The following is a 21,541-nucleotide window of genomic DNA, read 5'->3' as shown; positions in this document are numbered from 1 at the left end:
CCGGAATGGATGCCTCAGGGAGGCGCAGGGTCTGGTGCGGAGGGGCCGTCTGGAGAGGAGGTGTCCCTGGAGGACTGGTGGGGAGGAAAGTGGCCGTGACAAAAGTGGTGAAGAAGGAGGACCGGGCGGGGTGGGGCGGCGCCTTGGAAGATGTGGCGGTAGGTCTGGGGGCCACCCATCAGCCCCAATGGCTCCGTTCATCCCAATTTTATCTCAAGCATGTGTTGAGTTTTTCCTCATCCCTCTCAGAATTATTTTAAAAGTGGCTGCTCTAGGGGTGATGGTGACATCCTTAATTCACAGTGGACTTGGAAGGGGCACTGTGACTTAAAACGTGACGACCTTGTGGCCGCACAGGTGTGTCCTCCCCACTCTGCCTGGTGCCATTGCGACGTGTCACATCTATCTGCACACGCTGTGACTTAAAACGTGACGACCTTGTGGCCGCACAGGTGCGTCCTCCCCGCTCTGCCTGGTGCCATTGCGACGTGTCACGTCTATCTGCACACGCTGTGACTTAAAACGTGACGACCTTGTGACCGCACAGGTGCGTCCTCCCCGTCTGCCTGGTGCCATTGCGACGTGTCACATCTATCTGCACACGCTGGAGACGCTGTGACACCGCACTGCAGCGCTTGCTTGAAGCAGTCCCTCGTGTGACAAAGGAGCGGAGAGGTGTTTCCTCTTTACCCGCAGACCCTCCACGCCGGGTGCTCCTTCATCCTGCGTGTCCTGTCTCCCTGCTGGTCACATCCCTCCAGCCTGAAGAACGGCTTTTATTAGGTTGGTGCAAAAATAATGGCGGTTTTTGCCATTAAAAGTAATGACATAAACCGCAATTACTTTTGCACCAACACAACCTAATAGCATTGTTTATACTGCTGGCTGCTGCCACAAATTGACTCCATTTTCTTTTATCTGCATGTGTTTCACTTTGCTTTCACTTTTGAAGGATATTTTCAGCAGATACAGAATTCTCTTTGGGGCGTGATGGCTCACGCCTGTAATCCCAGCAGTTTGGGAGGCCAAGGCGGGAGATCACCTGAGGTCAGGAATTCGAGACCAGCCCGGCCAACATGGTGAAACCCCATCTCTACTAAAAATACTAAAATTAGCCAGGCGCGGTGGTGCATACTTGTAATCTCAGCTACTTGGGAGGTGGAAGCAGGAGAATCACTTGAACCCGGGAGGCGGAGGTTGCAGTGAGCTGAGACCGCACCGCTGCACTCCAGCCTGATCAGATCCGGAAATGATCAAATTATGTCTAAAGAAAGTAGAAAAAAGGAAATAAAGAAACTGACAATGGGGGAGGCAGATGGGGTGGGCGAGTGTGCACCCCACATTCGGAATCCCTGGCCGTTTGGGTTCTATGCCAGCTGTGGGTTGATTGCCCTCGGTTTCTAATTGTGCTTGATTCTCCTGTGTGCGCCTGGAGTGGGCCCTGCAGACGCTTCTCCTTCGTAGCTGGTGCTCTGTGGGGTCTTGGTAGCCGAGGGCACTGGGGGGCGCTGGAAGAAGGGGCTTCCCTTTACATTCAGGGGTCTTCTTCTTCCTTCTCTGTCCTGAGGGGCTTGGCTGGCAAGCGGGATGCCAGGTGAAGCTCAGCCCCAGTGAAGTCAGCAGCAGCCCCATGGGTGGCATTTGGTGAGTTCTTGGGTTCCCAAAGTCAGCGAACTTCTCTGCGATCCCAGGGGCCACAGACACACCCTCTCCAGGGAGGCCTGAGCGCCTTCCAGGTTGTCCCTACCCCGGGTGCTCGGCCTCAGCCCTGGGGTAGAGCTGGCTCCGCTTCTGTTATTTCTGTGGTTTTAGAGTCCTCTTTACCGGTGGCAGCCCCTTTTCTTTCACCAGCTGGGAGTTCTTTACAGTAAGCTTTGCCTTTCAAATGACGGCACCACCTGTCTCTGACACCCTCCCCCTGTGTGAACCATGGGCTTTACTTTCTGAATTTGGACGCACCGGCATCTGGGGCCTTCCCCGCCCTGGAGGAAGTGCTTCTCCTGGAGCTGGCTAATTTCTAGAAATAGTAGATGGCTTGTCTGTAAGGGTGCAAACCAGCCAGTCCAGAGCCCACACCCTCGCCAGGGCAGGTACCAGACACTAGGGACAGCCAGTCCCCACACCCCAGGACCGGGGACATCACGGAAACCAGCCCGCCCTGAGCCTGTTCACCCTGCTTCCTCCATCCCTTCCCGTGGAAACGTGGGAACCGCAGTGCAGGCTCTGCCCACGCTGTCCTCCTGCCCACCCCCTCCCCGTGCCTCCACACAGGCCCTGGTGCTTCCTCGAGCCCCGGCCCTCCTGTTTCTAGGGGCCTGAGTATCATCCCCATTGGCTGTGTCTTCCCCTCCCGGCCTAAAGCAAATCCTGGGAACCCTTCAAATGCCTGCAGCCCAGTCCTTTCTCCGTGTTATGTGGAGCCATCCCAGCGTCCCAGCCCCTGTGAAGGAGGCCGCGACCCCAGCTCAGCCAGTCCTGGAGCCATGGTTAGAGCTGCTCTCCCGCTAAGCCAATGCGTGAATACGGCATTTTGGATTCATCGTCAACCGTGAGCCACACTGGACGCTAGTTACAGTGCTGAGGGCAGCTTTTATTCAGCAGCTTCTGAGAGCCAGGGACAGGGTTCCATGCCACTTTGTGCAGGGGTGAAGGGGCGCTGTGAAGGGAGAGTGGGGGGTGCAGAAGAGAGTGGGGGCTCCAGTGAAAAGTCACAGAGGGCTGGTCAGGGTGAGTGCAGTGGGGTCAGCTGTGTGGCAGTTATGGAAGGCAGGACTCTTCGCCAACAGAGTCTGGGAGATGGAAGCCGATTCTTCTCGAAGATCACATTTCTAAGGAATGGCTCGCAGGTCCTTGAGAATAACATTTTTTTTTTTTTTTGGAGGAAGAGTCTTGCTCTGTCATCTGGGCTGGGTGCAGTGGTGCTATCTTGGCTCACTGCAACCTCCTCCACCTCCCAGGTTCAAGCAATTCTCCTGTCCCAGCCTCCTGAGTAGCTGGGATTATAGGCACCTGCCACCACACCTGGCTAATTTTTGTATTTTTAGTAGAGACAGGGTTTCACCTTGTTGGCCAGGATGATCTCAAACTCCTGACCTCAAGTGATCTACTCACCTTAGCCTCCCAAAGTGCTGGGATTACAGACGTGAGCCACCGCGCCCAGCCTGAGAGACACTTCTGCATTGTAGGAGAAACATGGGCTTCTCAAGGGGCAGAGGAAGGAGGCGCAGGTGTAAGCCCTTTTTAGCAAACGCTCTAAGAAGGGGCGGCTGAGTGCTGGCCAGGACACACAGCAAATTCTCCTGCAGTGCTGAGCTCTTAGGCAGGCATTCAGGGGGCTGGAGCCTCCCCAGGGATGTGTCTCATGCTGCTGCGAGCCGAGAGAGCTTGGTCATCTCCTGTCTTCTGGTGCAGGGGCTTGAGTGGAGCCGTCCCGTGCCGAGAGATCTGCCGTGCTCAGTACACACACACTGACACTCTGAGCTTGGGTCCACATTCGAGGGCGGTTCTTTTTGCATAAAGCCCATAGAATCCGTCCCCACACAACTGCCTCGGGGGAAGATGTCTGAGAATGGGGAGTCTGGTCTCCTCACGCAATGGAGGAGGGGGTGATTCTGCCCAGGCAGGTTCAGGGGGATTGGGGAGGGGATCGAGATTCTTGCTTTCATCTGAGCTCATGTAAATGTCCCAGTTCTGTGTCGTGGTCCCACTCCTTAATTGGTGACCCAACTTTCATATAAAGAACTTGGCGACTTTTGAACCCAACTCACCGTGCAACCCACACTATTAAATGTGGATCTGATTTTCAGCCATTTCTGCTCCGTGGCCGCAAGAATGAAATATGATTCTAAGGCCAGGACAGAACGTCTCCAGTGTTTTGACCGTGACTCAAGCTCAGATCTTGACGTTTCCTTTCTGAAAGCCCAGAACAGTCAGGGCAGCCCCGCCCCATGCTCCTTGCAGTCGTCATCACCACGGTTGTGACCGAGCACAGCAGCTCCCAGAGCTCTGCTTCCAGCCGGTGCCATGTCCCAGCGAGCAACCTCAGCAAACAGTTTAGGGGATTGTGGTGTCACTTCATGCCGTGGCTGTGACTATCCCATTTTCCATTGACGAGATGCCCTCCCTGCATCTGTGCGCACCCCGCAAACCGCACACGTGCCCGCAGACGGGAAAGCCCTGTGGTTGGCAAGGGCGGGAAGCATGACTTCAAAGTTCCATTGAGTGAGGGGAGAAGTAACATAATTCCAAATGCGCTCCCTCCTCGAGCTGGAGGAGAAAGCCGTGAGGAAACGCATTCTCTGGTCGTGGGGCTGGGGCTGGGAACAGATATTCGCACCCGGCTCGGCCGATGGTGCATGGGGTCTTAGGATGCTTTCATTTGTTGGTCAAAAACCCACAACCACAGCTGAGAGCGCCGATTTTGCAGAGACAGCTTCAGACACTTCATTCCAGCTCTGCATTCCAGTGTGTTTCGTGGGGCTAAAACCAAGGCTGGTTCCTTCTGGAGGCTCATGGTGGGGAATCTGTCCCTGCCTTTTCCAGCTTCCAGAGGCCTCCACATTCCTTGGCTCGCGGCCCCTCCTCCACCTTCAAGGCCAGCAGGCAGCCTCTCCTGCTTCTGTCGTAAATATTCTCTCCCCCTGCCTCCCTCCCTCGCACCCCAGTCTCTCTCCTATAAGGACCCCTGTGATAACAGTGAGCACACCCAGATAATCCAGGGTAATTGCTCGTCTCAGATCCTAACTGAATTATATCTGCAAAGTCCCTTTTACCATACACACGTCCGCAGGTGCAGGGATGAGGATGTGGACATCTTTAGGGGACCATTGTTCAGTCTACGCATGGGGGAAACTGACCATCGATGGGGTTGCGAGTGAGTGAACAGGGCGTCTCTGGGAAGCGATGTGTCCAAATGGAGCACAGCTCAGGGAAGGGACAGAGAGAGGAGGGCCGCACCTTTCCATCCTGTAGCCCAGAGAGGCTTCTCTGGAGAGGTGGTTTTTAAAATTTTAATTGATATATTTTTCACATGCCATCATACTCACCCTTTAAAAATGCCCAATTCATGAATTAATAGCTTTAATTTTCCGGGGCTTAAAATAAATAAATAAATAATAAAAATACCCAGTTCAACGGGTTTTAATAAATTCACAAGACGGTGAAACCATCACCACTACCTAATTCCAGGAGATGGCCATCATCTTACAAAGGTCCCCATGCCTGTCAGCTCTCACCCCTGTCCTTCCCTCCCCGCCCCGGAACCTCCGTCCACTTCCCGACTCCATGGACTTGCCTGTCCGGGCGTTCCGTGGAAATGGAATCATACACATGGGTTTCTTGTGACTGCGTCTCTCCCTTAGCATACTGTTTCCTGGTTTGCCCATGTGGTAGCATGTGTTGGCATTTTATTTCTTTTTATGACACAATAATATTTCATTGTGTGGACAAGTCCACCTTTTATTATCTGTTAATCCAAAGGGAGACACTTGAGTTGTTCCTACTTCTTGGGTTTTATGATGCAGCTAGGGACATTTGCGTATAAATGTTTTCATTTCTCCTGGGAGTAGAATTGCTGGGTCATATGGTATTAAAGAATTCTTTTTTTTTTTTTTTTGAGACGGAGTTTCGCTCTTGTTACCCAGACTGGAGTGCAATAGCGCGATCTCGGCTCACCGCAACCTCCGCCTCCTGGGTTCAAGCAATTCTCCTACCTCAGCCTCCCGAGTAGCTGGGACTACAGGCGCGCGCCACCATGCCCAGCTAATTTTTGTATTTTTAGTAGAGACGGGTTTCACCTTGTTGACCAGGATGGTCTCGATCTCTTGACCTCGTGATCCACCCGCCTCGGCCTCCCAAAGTGCTGGGATTACAGGCGTGAGCCACCGTGCCCGGCCGGTATTAAATAATTCCAAGCGTAACTGTTGGATAAACTGCCAAGCTGTGCCGTTTTACGTTCCCACCGGCAGTGCGTGAGGGTTCTAGTTGCTCCGCATCCTGGCCAACCCTTGTTGTTCTCTGGCTTTGCGATTCTAGCCATCCTAATGAGTATGAAGCGCTATTTCACTGTAGTTTTGATTTGCACTTCCCTAATGACGAGGGACATTGAGCATATTTTCATGTGCTTATTGGCCATTTTTATATCTTCCCTGAAGAAAGTCATTCAAGCCATCTCCCTTTTTAAAATTGGGCTATTTGCGTTTTTGTGTTGAGTTATTAGTGTATTTTATATATTGTTGATACCAGACTCTTATCAGATACGTGATTTGCGAGTCTTTTCTCACGTTCTGTATTTTGTCTTTTCATTTCCTTGATAGTGTCCACTGAGGTACCAAAGTTTCTAATTTTGATGAAGTCCAATTTGTCTGTTCCTTTGGTTGCAGGCTCTTTGGGTGTATAGAGAAGAATTCATTGTCAAAGCCAAGGTCACAGATTTGCACATTTTCTAAGAGTCACACAGTTTTAGCTCGTGCATTTAGCTCTTTGATCCATGTTGGGTAACACCTTGTGTGTGGCGTGAGGACCCACTTTATTCTTTGCACGTGGACATCCGATGTCCCAGAGCCGTTTGTTGAAGACCCTTCTTTCCCCATTGTGTTGTCTTGGCGTCTCAATCATTCTTGCACCTGTGTTTGTGGGGTGTTGATCTTCTCCAGTTTCTTGGAATCCTTCTCTGGCCCTGCGGAGTTCCACCCTCTTCCTGCGTGGACCAGTATTTAGCTGTGCTCTTGAGGACCCCCCTGCACGTTTCTGGAGCTCTTCCTCTGTGGAGTGCCCTCCTGTCTGCTTCCTTGTCTCCCACATTCTAGTCGTCTGCGATGCCCAGAGTCCAATCTGTGTCCCGTCCACACCACGTGACCCCTGGCTCTGTCAGGTTCCCCTCTCCGCAGTGGGTTGAAATTCCCTCCAGGCTTAAAGCTGCCATGATCCAGCTGAGCTCGTTAGCTCCCCCCTCAGGGATCACAGCGTGCGTTGCCTGCGTCCCGTGTCTAAACACAAGCGTTTCACACCTGGGGGCCAGTTTCCCTGTTTGTGGCGGGACAGCGAAGTCCATACCCTGTTCTCTTGGAGTCCCAGGTAGAAACGAGTGCACCATCCTGAGTGATTGCCGCGTCTTCCTAACCGGTTTCTCTGCTTCTGTATTTGCTCCCGAAATCTGTTCTCAGTGCAGCAACTGGAGCGACCCTTTAAATACGTAAGTCACAGCTTGCCTTTGTCACAGCAGAAGCTGCAGTCCTCGTGGTGGTCCTCAAGCCCTACGTGGAGGTTCCGCCCTCTCCCCAGCCTCACGTGTGGCCAGCGTCCCTGGATCGTTTGCTGCGGCTGCTCTGTGGTGTGTTCCGGGAAAGTGCCAGCGTTCTCCCACCGCCAGGCCGGCACTGGATGCTCCTGCCACCTGGACGCCTCTTCCAGCTGACAAGCTCATGGCTCGCTTCCTTCGTGTCTTAAATTTGGTGTTTGAATGCCACCTTGGTGAGGCTGTTCCTCATCTTTTCATTTAAAGGACAAATAACCCCTTGTCCCGACACTCCCTGCCAACTTGTCCACTTTGCTTTTTCCATAGCATGATCACCGTTTAAAATAATATATAATTATATGAACCAGTGACCCATCAGGATCCAGAGATGACAGATGGAACAGGGATTGCTTACACTGTGAACAAGAGGTTTAAAGACAACCACAAAGAATGGCTCAGGATTGCAGGAGAGCAGCTAAGGAAGAAATAAACAGGGCGGGGGCCTTTCCACAGGCTGGGTTCAGACCTCGCGGATCAGAAGCTGCGTTCAGCTCCCCATGCGGCCGAGGGATGCTGGAGAAGCTTGCTGGGTTGCCCCGGCCAGAGCTGGTCCGTGGTCAGGGCAGAGGCCAGCAGGTAGGGAAATGCAGGCTGGGCCTGGCAGGCAGGAAGCCTCTCTTCCCTTCCAGAGGCAGGAGAGCTTGGCTGGGAAGCCTACAAGAGTCACTGGGAACCCACACATTCAGGTGCCACTGAATCTCAGTAGGAAGCCATCCGGGGAAGGGTCCCCTGAATTCAATGTGGTGAGTGCCCCCAGATGTCCCTGACTTGTGCCATGCCATTTGTACAGTAAGGGAAAGAAAAAGAAAGAAATGGAAGCATCCTGGACCCAGGCATCCTGGACCCAGGCTGGGAGGCATTTCCCCCTACGCCTCTACCACCAAAGCTTAGCATCACGCCAGGCGCACAGGAGAAGCGCCTGCTGGTTCCAGCTCCATTGCCTCGGAACTGGCCATGGAGGGTACACGTGGAGCTGGAGGCGAGACATTGACAGCTGGCACCGCAATTCACTTAATTTATTTTGTTCATTTTATGTCCCCTGCACCTAGAATGTCAGCCTCATGAGAGCAGGACATTTGTCTGTTTTATCCATTGCTGTAATCCTTGTGCCCCAAAGAATGAGCGACGTATCAAAAGTGTGCAAAGATCAAACATAAAAATGAACCTTCCTTCAGTCATTGTTATTCTGATGGACACCTGAGGCGTTTCCAAGGTCTGTAAGTAACGACTGAACCTGTCTACTGGGTCATATGGGGGAATGTAGCTGTTCAAATGCTGCTTCTGAGTGGAGTTGCTGAGTCTTTGGCTCTAGGTATTTAAAAAAAAATTTGTGACCAGGCGTGGTGGCTCACGCCTGTACTCCCAGCACTTTGGGAGGCTGAGGTGGGCAGATCACCTGAGCTCAGGAGTTTGAGACCAGCCTGGCCAACATGGCAAAATCCCGTCTCTACTAAAAATATATTTTAAAATTAGCTGAGTATGGTGGCCTGCACCTGTAATCCCGGCTACTTGGAAGGCTGAGGCATGAGAATCCCTTTAACCCAGGAGGCGGAGGTTGTGATGAGCAGAAATTGCACCACCGCATTGCAGCCTGAGTGACAGATTGAGACTCTTTCTCAAATAGTAATAATAATAATAAAGCATTTATGTTCATTTTGGTTTTTAAATTAAACTTTTAATCTTGAGACATTGTAGATTCCCACGGAGTTGTAAGAAGCCGCACAGAGTGGTCATGTGTATCTTTACCTGGCTTGCCCCAGCCTCAACCCCAGCAATGACAGACCTGTTCTCCACTACCATGATCTGCTCATTTCAAGAATGCAATCTACTGCAATCATAAAATCGTGGGATTGGCTTTTTTCCCATGCGGCATCATTCTCTGGAGATTCATCCCATTGTTGCATTTATCAATAGCTTATTCCGTTATACTTCTGAGTAGTGTTCCGTGCTATGGGCGTACCACAGTCTGTTTAACTGTTCAGCTGTTGGAGGACATCTGTGTTTGTGGATCTGGGTTATGACACGCTATGGATGTACCACAGTCTGTTGAACTGTTCACCTGTTGGAGGACGTCTGTGTTTGTGGATCTGGGTTATGACACGCTGTGGGTGTACCACAGTCTGTTTAACCTTCACCTGTTGGAGGACGTCTGTGTTTGTGGATCTGGGTTATGACACGCTATGGCTGTACCACAGTCTGTTGAACTGTTCACCTGTCGGAGGACGTCTGTGTTTGCAGATCTGGGTTATGACACGCTGTGGGTGTACCACAGTCTGTTGAACTGTTCACCTGTTGGAGGACGTCTGTGTTTGTGGATCTGGGTTATGATACGCTGTGGGTGTACCACAGTCTGTTTAACCTTCACCTGTTGGAGGACGTCTGTGTTTGTGGATCTGGGTTATGACACGCTATGGATGTACCACAGTCTGTTTAACCGTTCACCTGTTGGAGGACGTCTGTGTTTGTGGATCTGGGTTATGACACGCTGTGGGTGTACCACAGTCTGCTTAACCGTTCACATGTTGGAGGACGTCTGTGTTTGTGGATCTGGGTTATGACACGCTGTGGATGTACCATAGTCTGCTTAACCGTTCACCTGTTGGAGGACGTCTGTGTTTGTGGATCTGGGTTATGACACGCTGTGGGTGTACCATAGTCTGTTTAACCGTTCACCTGTCGGAGGACGTCTGTGTTTGTGGATCTGGGTTATGACACGCTGTGGGTGTACCACAGTCTGTTTAACCGTTCACCTGTCGGAGGACGTCTGTGCTTGTGGATCTGGGTTATGACACGCTGTGGGTGTACCACAGTCTGTTTAACCGTTCACCTGTCGGAGGACGTCTGTGTTTGTGGATCTGGGTTATGACACGCTATGGCTGTACCACAGTCTGTTTAACCGTTCACCTGTTGGAGGACGTCTGTGTTTGTGGATCTGGGTTATGACACGCTGTGGGTGTACCATAGTCTGTTTAACCGTTCACCTGTCGGAGGACGTCTGTGTTTGTGGATCTGGGTTATGACACGCTGTGGGTGTACCATAGTCTGTTTAACCGTTCACCTGTCGGAGGACGTCTGTGTTTGTGGATCTGGGTTATGACACGCTGTGGGTGTACCACAGTCTGTTTAACCGTTCACCTGTTGGAGGACGTCTGTGCTTGTGGATCTGGGTTATGACACGCTGTGGGTGTACCACAGTCTGTTTAACCGTTCACCTGTTGGAGGACGTCTGTGTTTGTGGATCTGGGTTATGACACGCTGTGGGTGTACCACAGTCTGTTTAACCGTTCACCTGTTGGAGGACGTCTGTGCTTGTGGATCTGGGTTATGACACGCTGTGGGTGTACCACAGTCTGTTTAACCGTTCACCTGTTGGAGGACGTCTGTGTTTGTGGATCTGGGTTATGACACGCTATGGCTGTACCACAGTCTGTTTAACCGTTCACCTGTTGGAGGACGTCTGTGTTTGTGGATCTGGGTTATGACACGCTGTGGGTGTACCACAGTCTGTTTAACCTTCACCTGTTGGAGGACGTCTGTGTTTGTGGATCTGGGTTATGACACGCTGTGGCTGTACCACAGTCTGTTGAACTGTTCACCTGTTGGAGGACGTCTGTGTTTGTGGATCTGGGTTATGACACACTGTGGCTGTACCACAGTCTGTTGAACTGTTCACCTGTTGGAGGACGTCTGTGTTTGCAGATCTGGGTTATGACACGCTGTGGGTGTACCACAGTCTGCTTAACCGTTCACCTGTCGGAGGACGTCTGTGTTTGCAGATCTGGGTTATGACACGCTGTGGGTGTACCATAGTCTGTTTAACCGTTCACCTGTTGGAGGACGTCTGTGTTTGTGGATCTGGGTTATGACACGCGTACAGGTTTTTGCAGGGACATCACTTTTCATTTCTCTGGGACAAAGGCCCAGGGGTTCTATGGCAGGGTTCTATGCTTGTTGCAGGTTCAGTTGTTTTTTTAAACCTGTCAAGCCATTTTCCAGAAGCCGTCCCGTTTCCATGCATCCTCACCAGGCTTCAGTGTGATCGCTGTGATCTTATCTCAGCCACCTTGATAGGTGTGTACTGATACGCCACGGCTTTTATCTGCATTTCGCTGACGACTAACGACGTTGAAAACCTTTTCATGTGTTTCTTTGCCGTCTGTATATTCTCTCTGGTCAAGTGCACCCTCAGGTCTTTTGTTTACATTCTATTTTTGAAACTGTTAGGTTTTGAAAAATTCTTTATAAAGTATAGAAACGAATCTTTGTTGAATATGTACTTTGTAATGTTTTCTTTCAGTCTTTAGCTTGTCTTTCTATTCTCTTAACAGCGTCTCTTATGCAGCAAAAGTTTTTATTTTGATGAAGTCTATTTTAACAATTTTTCCTTTTAAGGATCATATTTTTGGTGACAAATCTAAACTTCCTGACCCAGCTCCATATCCCAAAGATTTTCTTTTTTTGTTTTCTAAGAGTTTTATAGTTTTAAGTTTAAGTCTATGATCCATTTTGAGTTAATTTTCATAAAGGGTGTGAGACCCAGCTTGTGGTTCTTTTTGCTTGGCGGTTTTGTCTGTGGACGTCCAGTTGCTCCAGCCCATTTGCTACAAAATCTGTCTTTCCTCCACTGAATTGCTTTTGCATCTTTGTAAAAGCATAATTGGTTGTATTTGTGCAGGTCTGTTTCAGGATTCTTTATTGTTTGTCTCATTAATCTAGGCATTTGTCTATATGCTAGCAATATAATAAGTCTTGAAAGAATAGCCTGTAGCTGGGTGTGGTGGTGAGCACCTACAATCCCAGCTACTCAGGAGGCAGAGGCAGGAGAATCACTTGAACCTGGGAGGCGGAGGTTGCAGTGAGTAAAGATCATGCCACTGCACTCCAGCCTGGGCAACAGAGTGAGACTCCATCTCAAAAAAAAAAAAAAAAAAAAAATGGTAGCCTGATTCCTCCCACTTTATTAAAAAAAAAATTTAGTTATTCTAGTTCCTTTCTCTTTCCATATAAATTTTAAAATAATCTTGTCTATATCTACCAGAATTCCTTCTGGAATTTTGATAGAAATTGTGTTTAAATCTTTATATTATTTGAGAGAAATGACATTTTTACTCTGTTGAGTCTCCTAATCCATGGATAGAGCTTGTTTAGGTCTTCTTTATTTTATAATCGTTGCAGTGTTTTCAGCATACAGATCCAGCATATGGGTCGTTAGACTTATGCCTAGGTATCTCATTTTTTTAGCCATTACAGATAATATTGTGGTTTTATGGTTAGGGTCCATTAGTTGTATGCAGACACACAATCATCTTTGTATATTTATCTTGTGTCCTGCAACCTTGCTGCACTTGCTTATTAGTTCTAGGACATACACTGTTTTGTTTTGTTTTTCAATTTCTTGTGATTTTCCAAAGAGAAAGTCATGTCATCTGCAGAGGCAGACAGTTTTTCTTCCTTCCTTTCCAATTTGTATATCTTTTATTTCCTTTTTAAGAAACCGTTACTGCTCTGACTAGAACTTTCTGTACTATGTTGAACACAAGTGGTGAGAGTGGACGTCCTTGCCTTGTCCCTGGTAGTAAGGAGAAAGCGTTTGTAACCGAGTATCCCAGCCTCAAAATGTCCTTTAAAACCTTTTTTCCTTTCTTGCTTTCAGCCTTGAAACATACTCTGTTTCTCTCTTTCCCACCAGGCACTTCTGTAAGCAGTGGTCACTTATCTAATTACGTGCTGACTTAGAAATTCCCGGGGCCAATTTTGAAACAAACCAGGCAGAGAGACCCAGCTGTAGAATCCTCCCACTTAGGGGGAGTTACAGGTAGCCCACCACTTCCAGGCTGAAGTCAGGATGACGCAAAGCAGACCTCGGGACAGGCAAGGGATGACTCAGGAGAACCGTCAGAACAGGACGCAGATCGACACCCCCCGACCCCGCTCCCGCCTACTCCCCAAACCTCTTCCTCCTTGAACCCTTCACTCAGCCCAAAAAGTTGGAATGGGCTTTTAAAGGCATGGGCCTGGCCATTCCTCAACTGCTAGCATTTGAATAAAGCTGCTTTCCTTCCACCACACCTCGCTGCTCATGCTCTGACCTCTGAGCAGCGAGCAGCTGGACTTGAGCCAGTTACACATCAGTCTTTCACCGTTAGGAATAATGTGGCCAGGCGCGGTGGCTCACGCCTGTAATCCCAGCACTTTGGGAGGCCAAGGCGGGCAGATCACGAGGTCAGGAGTTCGAGACCAGCCTGGCCAACGTAGTGAAACTCCATCTCTACTAAAAAATACAAAACTTACCCGGGTGTGGTAGTGCACGCCTATAATCCCAGCTACTCGGGAGGCTGAGGCAGGAGAATCACTTGAACACAAGAAGCAGAGGTTGCAGTGAGCCGAGATCGTACCACTGCACTCCAGCTGGGGCAACAGACCGAGACTCCATCTCAAAAAATAAATAAATAATAAAAATACAAAAATTAGCCGGGCGTGGTGGGACACACCTATAATCCCAGCTACTAAGGAGGCTGAGGCAGGAGAATCACTTGAACACAAGAAGCAGAGGTTGCAGCGAGCCGAGATTGTACCACTGCACTCCAGCCTGGGCGACAGAGCAAGACTCCATCTCAATAAAGAAGGGAGGGAGGGAGTCATAGGTTTTTTTGTAGATGTTCTTTGTCAAGTTAAGGAAGTTCTCTTCTGTTCCTGTTTTTTGAGCGTTGTTTTCCTGAATGGGTGTTGAATTTTGTTAAATAACAGCCCAACAGGCATCACCATCAGAAGGAACACAGCCATCCAGAGAAACACACCAGGTCACAAAGTACTGGGGACCAGGGATCGTGCCCCTCCCATCTGCCATGGGCTGACCCCCAGCCTCCAGCCCTACCATCTGCTGACGGCGTCTGCACCACTGGAACCCAACCAGTATCTAAAAGAACACAGTTGGCAGATAAGACTGGGACACAGGGCGAGATGGGTGGACGATGGGAGGCTCCTCGGGAGCAGCCGTCGCACTGAGCGTGAAACCCGCGGGGGAGCCCCGTTCTCTGAAGCATCTGTGATGTTGTTCCAGCATTTTCTTCAAGGATTGAGCCAGCAGCGCCAGTGTGTAAGGTGCTTAGTGTAAGGCTGGCTGCGTCGCGGAGAGCTCAGGCACACCCCTTCCCCTCGCGGGGAGTTCGGACACGGCTCCTCCCCCCCTCCCCCGGGAACCCAGGAAAAAAGCCCCATCAGGACCTACCTGATACCATTTTGTCCCATCCAGGCCCCACTCCCTACCTACCATTTTGTCCTATCTGGGCCCCACTCCCCTCCATTTTGTCCCACTTACCTTGGGCACAGCCAATCAAACGCCTCTACTCCCTATAAAACCCCGTGCCTGAGAGGAGTCCGCGTGACTTCTCTGGCCCGTCCTGTTGGACCGCAGAACCTCACCCGGGAGCCTGAATAAATTCCCTTGCATTGGATTATTTTCGTGCTGGCCTCAGTTTCTTCGTTTTATCCTCGGCAAGAACAGACCTTACACTTAGATGATTCATAACCAACCATTGAAATACGAGGTGCCTGGGGTACCGTCAACAAAAACAGGAAACAGAGACATCTTCCTGCTGATGTGGAGACTCCAGCCTGTCTGCTCCTCTCTGGTCCTGAAGAGCCCAGCCCCACCCTTTCCTGCCCGGGGGCATGACGGGGGGAGTTTCTGCTCGGCAGCACTTGCCAGGGGAGGGGTGAGGGACTGGGTGACGCCAGCCCCTCGTTACAGCCCCCCGGGGTTATTAGAGTGTGCATTAGTATTATTTAGCAAGTACTCGAGAGTGTCTGATCTTGGACCACTGAGGCACACAGATGCCAGCATGCGGGCCCAGCACTTGCCTGCAGAGCGTGGCTCAGCCGTGGGTCCCAGGGCAGATGACGCAGGCCCAGGAACTACAGGGTCCAGGAGGAGAAGGCACAGTTCTTCCTCAGGTTGTCTGGGGATGAGGCCAGCAGAGCCAGGTGCCCAAGGGAGCTCAGCACTCACGAACGCTGAGCACAGGCTGGCAGGTGGCTCTTGGTGCCTCATGCCACCCATTTATCTAAAGGGATGAGATTCAAGGCCTGTCCTGCGGGCTGGGGCCGTCAAAGCTGATGAGAGAGGGCAACGTAAATTCTAACGGGGAGATGGCCGATGAACACGTGCAGGAAGAAATGGACAGAACCATCCAGAGAGAGTGCGTGCTCTGAGGACAGCAGGGCCTGGCTCGGGTGTGGAGTGAAGCAGGGCCGGGGAGGCAGCGTGGTCCTCGTATGGCCCGAGGAGGCCGTGTATAAACCGACCCTGAGCCACACAGTGGTGCCCTCCTCTGCCCCTAGGAAGCTCTAGTGCAGGGTCCGGGGTAGGGAAGATCGGTGCAGCGTGGGTCCCAGAGTGCGCGGAAGCTTGGGCTGTAGGGCGTGCGGGACTCAGCGGGCAGCAGCCCCATGTCTCTGTGGTTCTAAAGCCTATCCCTTTCTCCTCAGCAGGGGAGATGCCCAGTTCCCCGGAGAACTTGCACAGGGTCCCAGCCGCGGCGCTGGGAGGGCTCAGGGGTGGAGGAGGGACGTCCCGAGGCCGTGGGTTCTCCCTCTGTGGCTCGGGGTGCGGACGCACGCCACCCTGCCCCGTCCTGGCGAGTCCTCCGGGCTGGTCTGAGTGGGCGCGTTTGGGTGGTGCAAACCCTGGGCACATCATGTGTCTTTTCTTCTCTGGCTGGCACTGAATTGCTGCTCACCCGATGCCAGCAATGATGACACTCCCCCTCCTGGATGCAGGACTGGCTGCCACCGCGGGGAGGGGTGACCCGTGCCACGTGCTCCCAGGACACCGCCTAGGGGGCTATAAAGAACGCCTTGAGAGAAGCCGGCACAGACTTGTTCAGATTCCCGGTGGCCCGCCGAGGTTGTGAGCATAGAGCTCTGGAGATGAAGACCCTGCTCCTGGGTGTCACGCTCGGCCTGGCCGCTGCCCTGTCCTTCGCCCTGAAGGAGGAGGATGTGAGCTGGGCTGGTGCGGGTGGTGGAGGAGCCAGGCTGACTCCTGGGCGGGGGGCAGCGCCAGGGGCCCTGCTTTAGGAGGTATCGCTCAGGGCTGGGTTCTGACCCCGTGCTCCCAGCCTGGGGTCAGGGGGAGGGGTCCTGTTGTTCCAACAGCAGACACGGCCCCTCCCGGGTCCCAGAGCCGGAGCAGGCTCAGCTCAGGGGGTCCTGCTGCACTGACACCTGATCCCTGAAGTTCTCGTGGGGTTGGGCCCTGGGGAGGGAGGGCTCACCTGGTGCTGGGGCCTGGGGCCCATGGGGTGCAGACACGCTCTCTCTCCACTGGAAGGTGGGAGCCCTGAGCCGGGGGTAGGAGTGGGGAGGGTGGCAGCTGGGCAGCATGGCTGTCTGATTACAGCTGAGGCCTGAGTGCCGCTGTCAGGGTAGACTCTGGGCCAGCCCATCGTGGGCTCACGGCCTCGGCCTGCTCCAGATCACAGGGACCTGGTATGTGAAGGCCGTGGTGACCAATAAGGACCTTCCGGAGGAGAAGAGGCCCAGGAAGGTGTCCCCAATGACGGTGACAATTCTGGACCATGGGGACTTGGAAGCCACATTCACCTTCTTGTGAGTGTCGCCCACTGCGGGGCCCTCAGGCCGCTTTCTTTCCCCTCCCCAGACCCACCTGGTGCCCATCCGCCATCCATGTTTCGGGTGTTGTTAAGAATCACCCCCTGCCTTGGAGGGAAAGAGCCTGGGAATCCTAAAGCTTGGTGGGGGGTGTGGGGGGGCAGTGGAATTTTCAGGTCACTGGGTCAGGACCATGCACCAGGTGAGCTGAGGACGCCCCAGGTGTGTCCTGGGAGCCGCTGCCCGCGTGTCTCCTGTTTTCTAGGAGGAATGATTGGTGCTTCCAGAAGAAAATCCTGATGCAGAAAATGGAGGAGCCTGGCAAATTCAGCTCCTGTGAGCCTCCCCCAGCCCCAGTGCAGGTGGAGAGCACCCGGGCTACCCTTCTACCAGGGTCCCAGCTCTGCCCACCTCGAGGAGGGACCGGCTTCTCCTTCCTCAGGGGCTGGTGGCCCTGACATCAGACACCAGGTATGACAGGCTTGTCCACAGTGGAGATGGACCAGATCACGCCTTCCCTCTGGGAGGCCCTAGCCATTGACATATTGAGGAAGCCAAGGGTTAGGGATCAAGGACGCTGAGGGTGAGGGATGGGGAGGCCAAGAGTGAGGGACGGGGAGGCCGAGGGTGAGGGACGGGGAGGCAGAGCGTGAGGGACGGGGAGGCCAAGGGTGAGGGACGGGGAGGCCGAGGGTGAGGGACGGGGAGGCAGAGCGTGAGGGACGGGGAGGCCGAGCGTGAGGGACGGGGAGGCCGAGGGTGAGGGACGGGGAGGCCGAGGGTGAGGGACGGGGAGGCAGAGCGTGAGGGACGGGGAGGCCGAGGGTGAGGGACGGGGAGGCCGAGGGTGAGGGACGGGAGGCCGAGGGTGAGGGACGGGGAGGCCGAGCGTGAGGGACGGGGAGGCAGAGCGTGACGGACGGGGAGGCCGAGCGTGAGGGACGGGGAGGCAGAGCGTGAGGGACGGGGAGGCAGAGCGTGAGGGACGGGGAGGCCGAGGGTGAGGGACGGGGAGGCCGAGGGTGAGGGACGGGGAGGCCGAGGGTGGAGGACGGGGAGGCCGAGGGTTGGGATGTGAAGCAGGGCAGGGGCAGCTGCTGGGGCTGGGAACGTGGAACTCTAGTCCTGGACGTGCTGTGGCCTCTGTGGCTCCATTGCTTGGGTTGGGACCTTCCTCGGAGGAAGCTCCTGCCTCAGTGTCGGGGTACACGCTGTGCAGAGCAGCCAGGCCCAGCTCAGGCTGTCCAGGGCACCTGGGTGACCACTGAAACGTTCCCGAGTGTTCCTTCATCTGGGAATGAGGGCACTGAAGACCCACCTTCTCTGTCATCTACAGATGGGGGCAGGAAGCTCATATACCTGCGGGAGCTGCCCGGGAGGGACCACTACGTCTTTCACTGCAAAGACCAGCGCCATGGGGGTCTGTTCCGCATGGGAGAGCTCGTGGGTGAGGGCCCGCTGGGGCCTGCGTGTCCTGCCCCACGGTCTCTGCCTCCAGAAGCCAGTGGAACCGGCATCACCACGCCCTGGCATGGGGGAAAGGGGAAGCCCCCTGCACTGGCCTTCATGTGCCAGGCCCTGAGCGCTGCCCTCGGCGGCTGGTCCAAGTTCCTGAAGTGGGAATGGGGTGGGCCAGGAAGGGACAGACATGGCCCTTGGTGACATGAACCTGCCAAGGGCCACTTCTGGGGTCTCGGGTATAGAGGTGTCATCTTAGGGGGGAGGTAGTGTCCTGACAGAGCCCTTCATGGGGCAGGGACCCTCCAGGGCGGGAGGGCATCCAGTCCCTCTGGGACACAAGGTCCCTCCAGGTGAGGGCTGTGACCCTACAGGGTGGCTTTGGGAGCTGCCCAGGTCCCCTGGGGTGCTCAGTGGCTTGGATAGTCCCCGCCACTGTCCCCCTTCCTGGGGACCTTTCAGCTGGGCCATGGCTGTCTCCTCTGTCCCCAGCCCCACCCTCAAACTCTGGTCCCCTCTCGGTCCTCCCCTCCCCACGTCCCAGTGATGGGCCGTGGCCATCTCCTTTCTGCATCTGCTGCCTGCAGGGCCAGGCCGCTGTCCCCACCTCGGCTCATCTGGCCACCTCACCTGCAGGTCGGAATCCCGACACCAACCTGGAGGCCCTGGAAGAATTTAAGAAACCCGTGCAGCACAAGGGACTCTCGGAGGGGAACATTTTCATGCCCCTGCAGATGGGTGAGAGGACGGCTGTGCCCCGTCCCCCGTGTGACCCCATGTGTCTCCCTGTGACCTCCAGTGTCCCATGACCCCTGTGTCCCTGTGTGCCCCGAGTCTCCTCACAGGGGCTCCTGCTTAGGGTCCTCGTTGTGGGAGGGTCTGAGCTTGGGCTGTGACGGAGTCTGGGCCCTGGGCCCTAGGCGTCTTCTCATCACTGGGTTTTTCTTGGTCTCTGCAGGAAGCTGTGTTCCTGAACACTAGGGTGAGTGGGGCTTGCTCCCAGGGTTCGAGGGTCCGTCTGCTCTGGCCCCTGCCATCCCACACAGGCGGGGAGACCCCCCGGCCCAGGCAGGAGGTCGGCACCTCGGAGTCTGCCCACCTGCAATTCCCGGGACTTTCAGGAAGTCCTTTCTTTCACCTGCCCCTGGGCCTGCCAGCCTGAGTGAGGGTCCTCCTCAGCCCGTCCACAGCGAGGCCACCCTCGGGCTCCTCAGGTGTCAGCTCGGCCCATTGCCCCCTGCACCTGTCCCCACTCGGTCCACTCCCCCTCCCCCCACCCACTGAGGATGCTCAGAGGCCTGCCCGGGTGTTGAAGGAGCTGAGGTCGCTCTGAAGACCCGAGGCTGCCCAGCAATGGCCGACGTGGGGGCTGTGGAGCCTGGAGAGGGAGCTCTGGGCCTGGCCTCTGCCTCACCCTGCAGCCTCCCTGGCCTCTACCCTGCAGCCTCCCTGGCCGCTACCCTGCAGCCTCCCTGACCTCTACCCTGCAGCCTCCCCGGCCTCTACCCTGAAGCCTCCCCGGCCTCTACCCTGCAGCCTCCCTGACCTCTGCTCCTCTTCCCAGCACAGCGGCCCCCGGGTCTGTACCTCCAGAGTCCACCCTGCCACCAGACACAGAGCCCGGGCCGCCTGGACCTACCCTCCAGCCATGAACCTTTCCTGCCCCCACCCACCTGACTCCAAATAAAGAGCTTGTGCCCCAGCTCTGGGTGGCCTATCTGTGGGGATGGAGGGGCTTGTGCCGGCTCCCTGGGAGGCCTGCTGCGGGGGGGAGCCACCAGGGAAGCTGGGGAGATGTTGGCAGCCACAAGAGGCATGACGTCCCACAGGCCTGTGGGGCCGCGCGGTGTCCTAGAGGGGCCTCCTGCAGAGCTGCCCTCGGGTCTCAGGTTCAGCTTGGGATGGGCAGGGCCCTGGGCAGGAGTGTTTGGGATGCCAGTGGGGAGGGCGGGAGTGGGGACACAGCATCAGGGCTGCAGCCGTGGGGCCACCACAGGGCTCCCGCCCTAGGATGATCTCAGTGGGATCCTCCGAGCCGCCCCCTTTAGCAGCCTGGGCTCAGTGGCAGCGCTGGAGAGAGGGCACTGGCGCCTCCATCATCACCCCCAGAGCAAGGCAGAGCCGGCCCAGGCCTCCAAGATCTTCGACCCACCCTGGCCTTCTTGTGTTTTGTCCAGAGCGAGGGTCTGCACGGACACTGGGGCTGTGGGGATTCGGGGAGGCTGGTCACAGTGAGGGAGGAGAGGCCACCGCACCGGGGTGATAAACACGCCCCAGGAGCCACAAACCCAAGCGGAACGGGCCTCCTGGGGGATGAGCCTGCAAAGTGACAGCCTCTCTCTAGGGCCACTGGCTGTGTACCAAGTGACCACTGCCTGCTCCCGCTGTGACCAGCATCCTCACCTCCCCATTTCCTGCCCAGACGTGGTTCAGGCAGAGGCTGCAGGGTGGCCCTGAAATGGACCAAGACAGCAGGGCCCAGGTGAGCCGAGGCGGAGCCAGACTGGGTGCCCACAGGCCACATGTGGGGAGCAGGGCAAACCCCAAAGACGGGTGGTGAGGCATCTCCCTCACCCCGTGCCACCACGCAGGTTCCAGAAGGGTTAGGGCCTCTGCTGGTCGCTTCTCCGGTGGGATAGCACCAACCTTCGCCCCTGGGGTTCTGAGCCCCCGGGTGTGCACCTCGCAGGTCTGTGGCGCTGCTGTGCCAATTCACAGGCCTAGAAGCACCAGAGGGTGCCCACAGAACCCCTTAGTTCTGGACATCCACTCCCTGCTCCACTCATGGGACCGGGCACCTGTTGCTTGGTGACGGGAGGACTCACTCATCCGCCAGTTGGTTGGCAAGACTATCATACCGTTCATACAAAAGAGACACGGGCAGAAGTTTAAAAAGTTCTAATTTTGCCAACAAAAGTAAAGGCATCATCTGGGTTGCTCCTAGACCTGGGGAACGCTGAACACCTGCCTAGAGGATGCCAGCGACGATGGGGCTGGAGCTGCCCGTCTCACCTGGCATTGCCAAAGGCTGGGTGGGCAGACACCCACAACCGTCTGAAGATCAGGCCCCAGCAGGAAAGTTCCACAAGGCCCAGGTGAGAATCTGGCGGAAGGCATGGGGTCCCGGCCACCTGTTGGACACCGTGGTGCCTGGAGGTCTGGGAAGCCCTTCCCCCT

At 54.6% G+C, this 21,541-nt stretch overlaps 1 protein-coding gene across 2 annotated transcripts; it reads left to right on the top strand.

Annotated features, from left to right (window-relative positions):
• Positions 1–16,185: 16,185 nt before the first annotated feature.
• Positions 16,186–20,016, top strand: OBP2A (odorant binding protein 2A). Of its 2 annotated transcripts, XM_064366030.1 has the most exons (7): positions 16,186–16,294; positions 16,770–16,903; positions 17,172–17,242; positions 18,243–18,353; positions 18,909–19,102; positions 19,323–19,350; positions 19,934–20,016. In XM_064366030.1, exons 1-7 carry the CDS (start codon positions 16,223–16,225, stop codon positions 20,014–20,016), a joined length of 693 nt encoding a protein of 230 aa, XP_064222100.1. In that variant the 5' UTR covers positions 16,186–16,222. The 2 variants fall into 2 exon arrangements, with proteins under 2 accessions (XP_064222100.1, XP_012300558.2); XM_012445135.2 differs by lacking the exon at positions 19,934–20,016 and having other exon boundaries at positions 19,001–19,102; positions 19,323–19,426.
• Positions 20,017–21,541: the final 1,525 nt, after the last annotated feature.

This window comes from Aotus nancymaae, unplaced genomic scaffold, assembly GCF_030222135.1.
Source record: "Aotus nancymaae isolate 86718 unplaced genomic scaffold, 86718_ANA_hifiasm-v0.15.2.pri h1tg000063l, whole genome shotgun sequence".
Classification (NCBI taxonomy): Eukaryota; Metazoa; Chordata; class Mammalia; order Primates; family Aotidae; genus Aotus; species Aotus nancymaae.
This window is presented reverse-complemented; position numbering and strand designations above follow the sequence as displayed.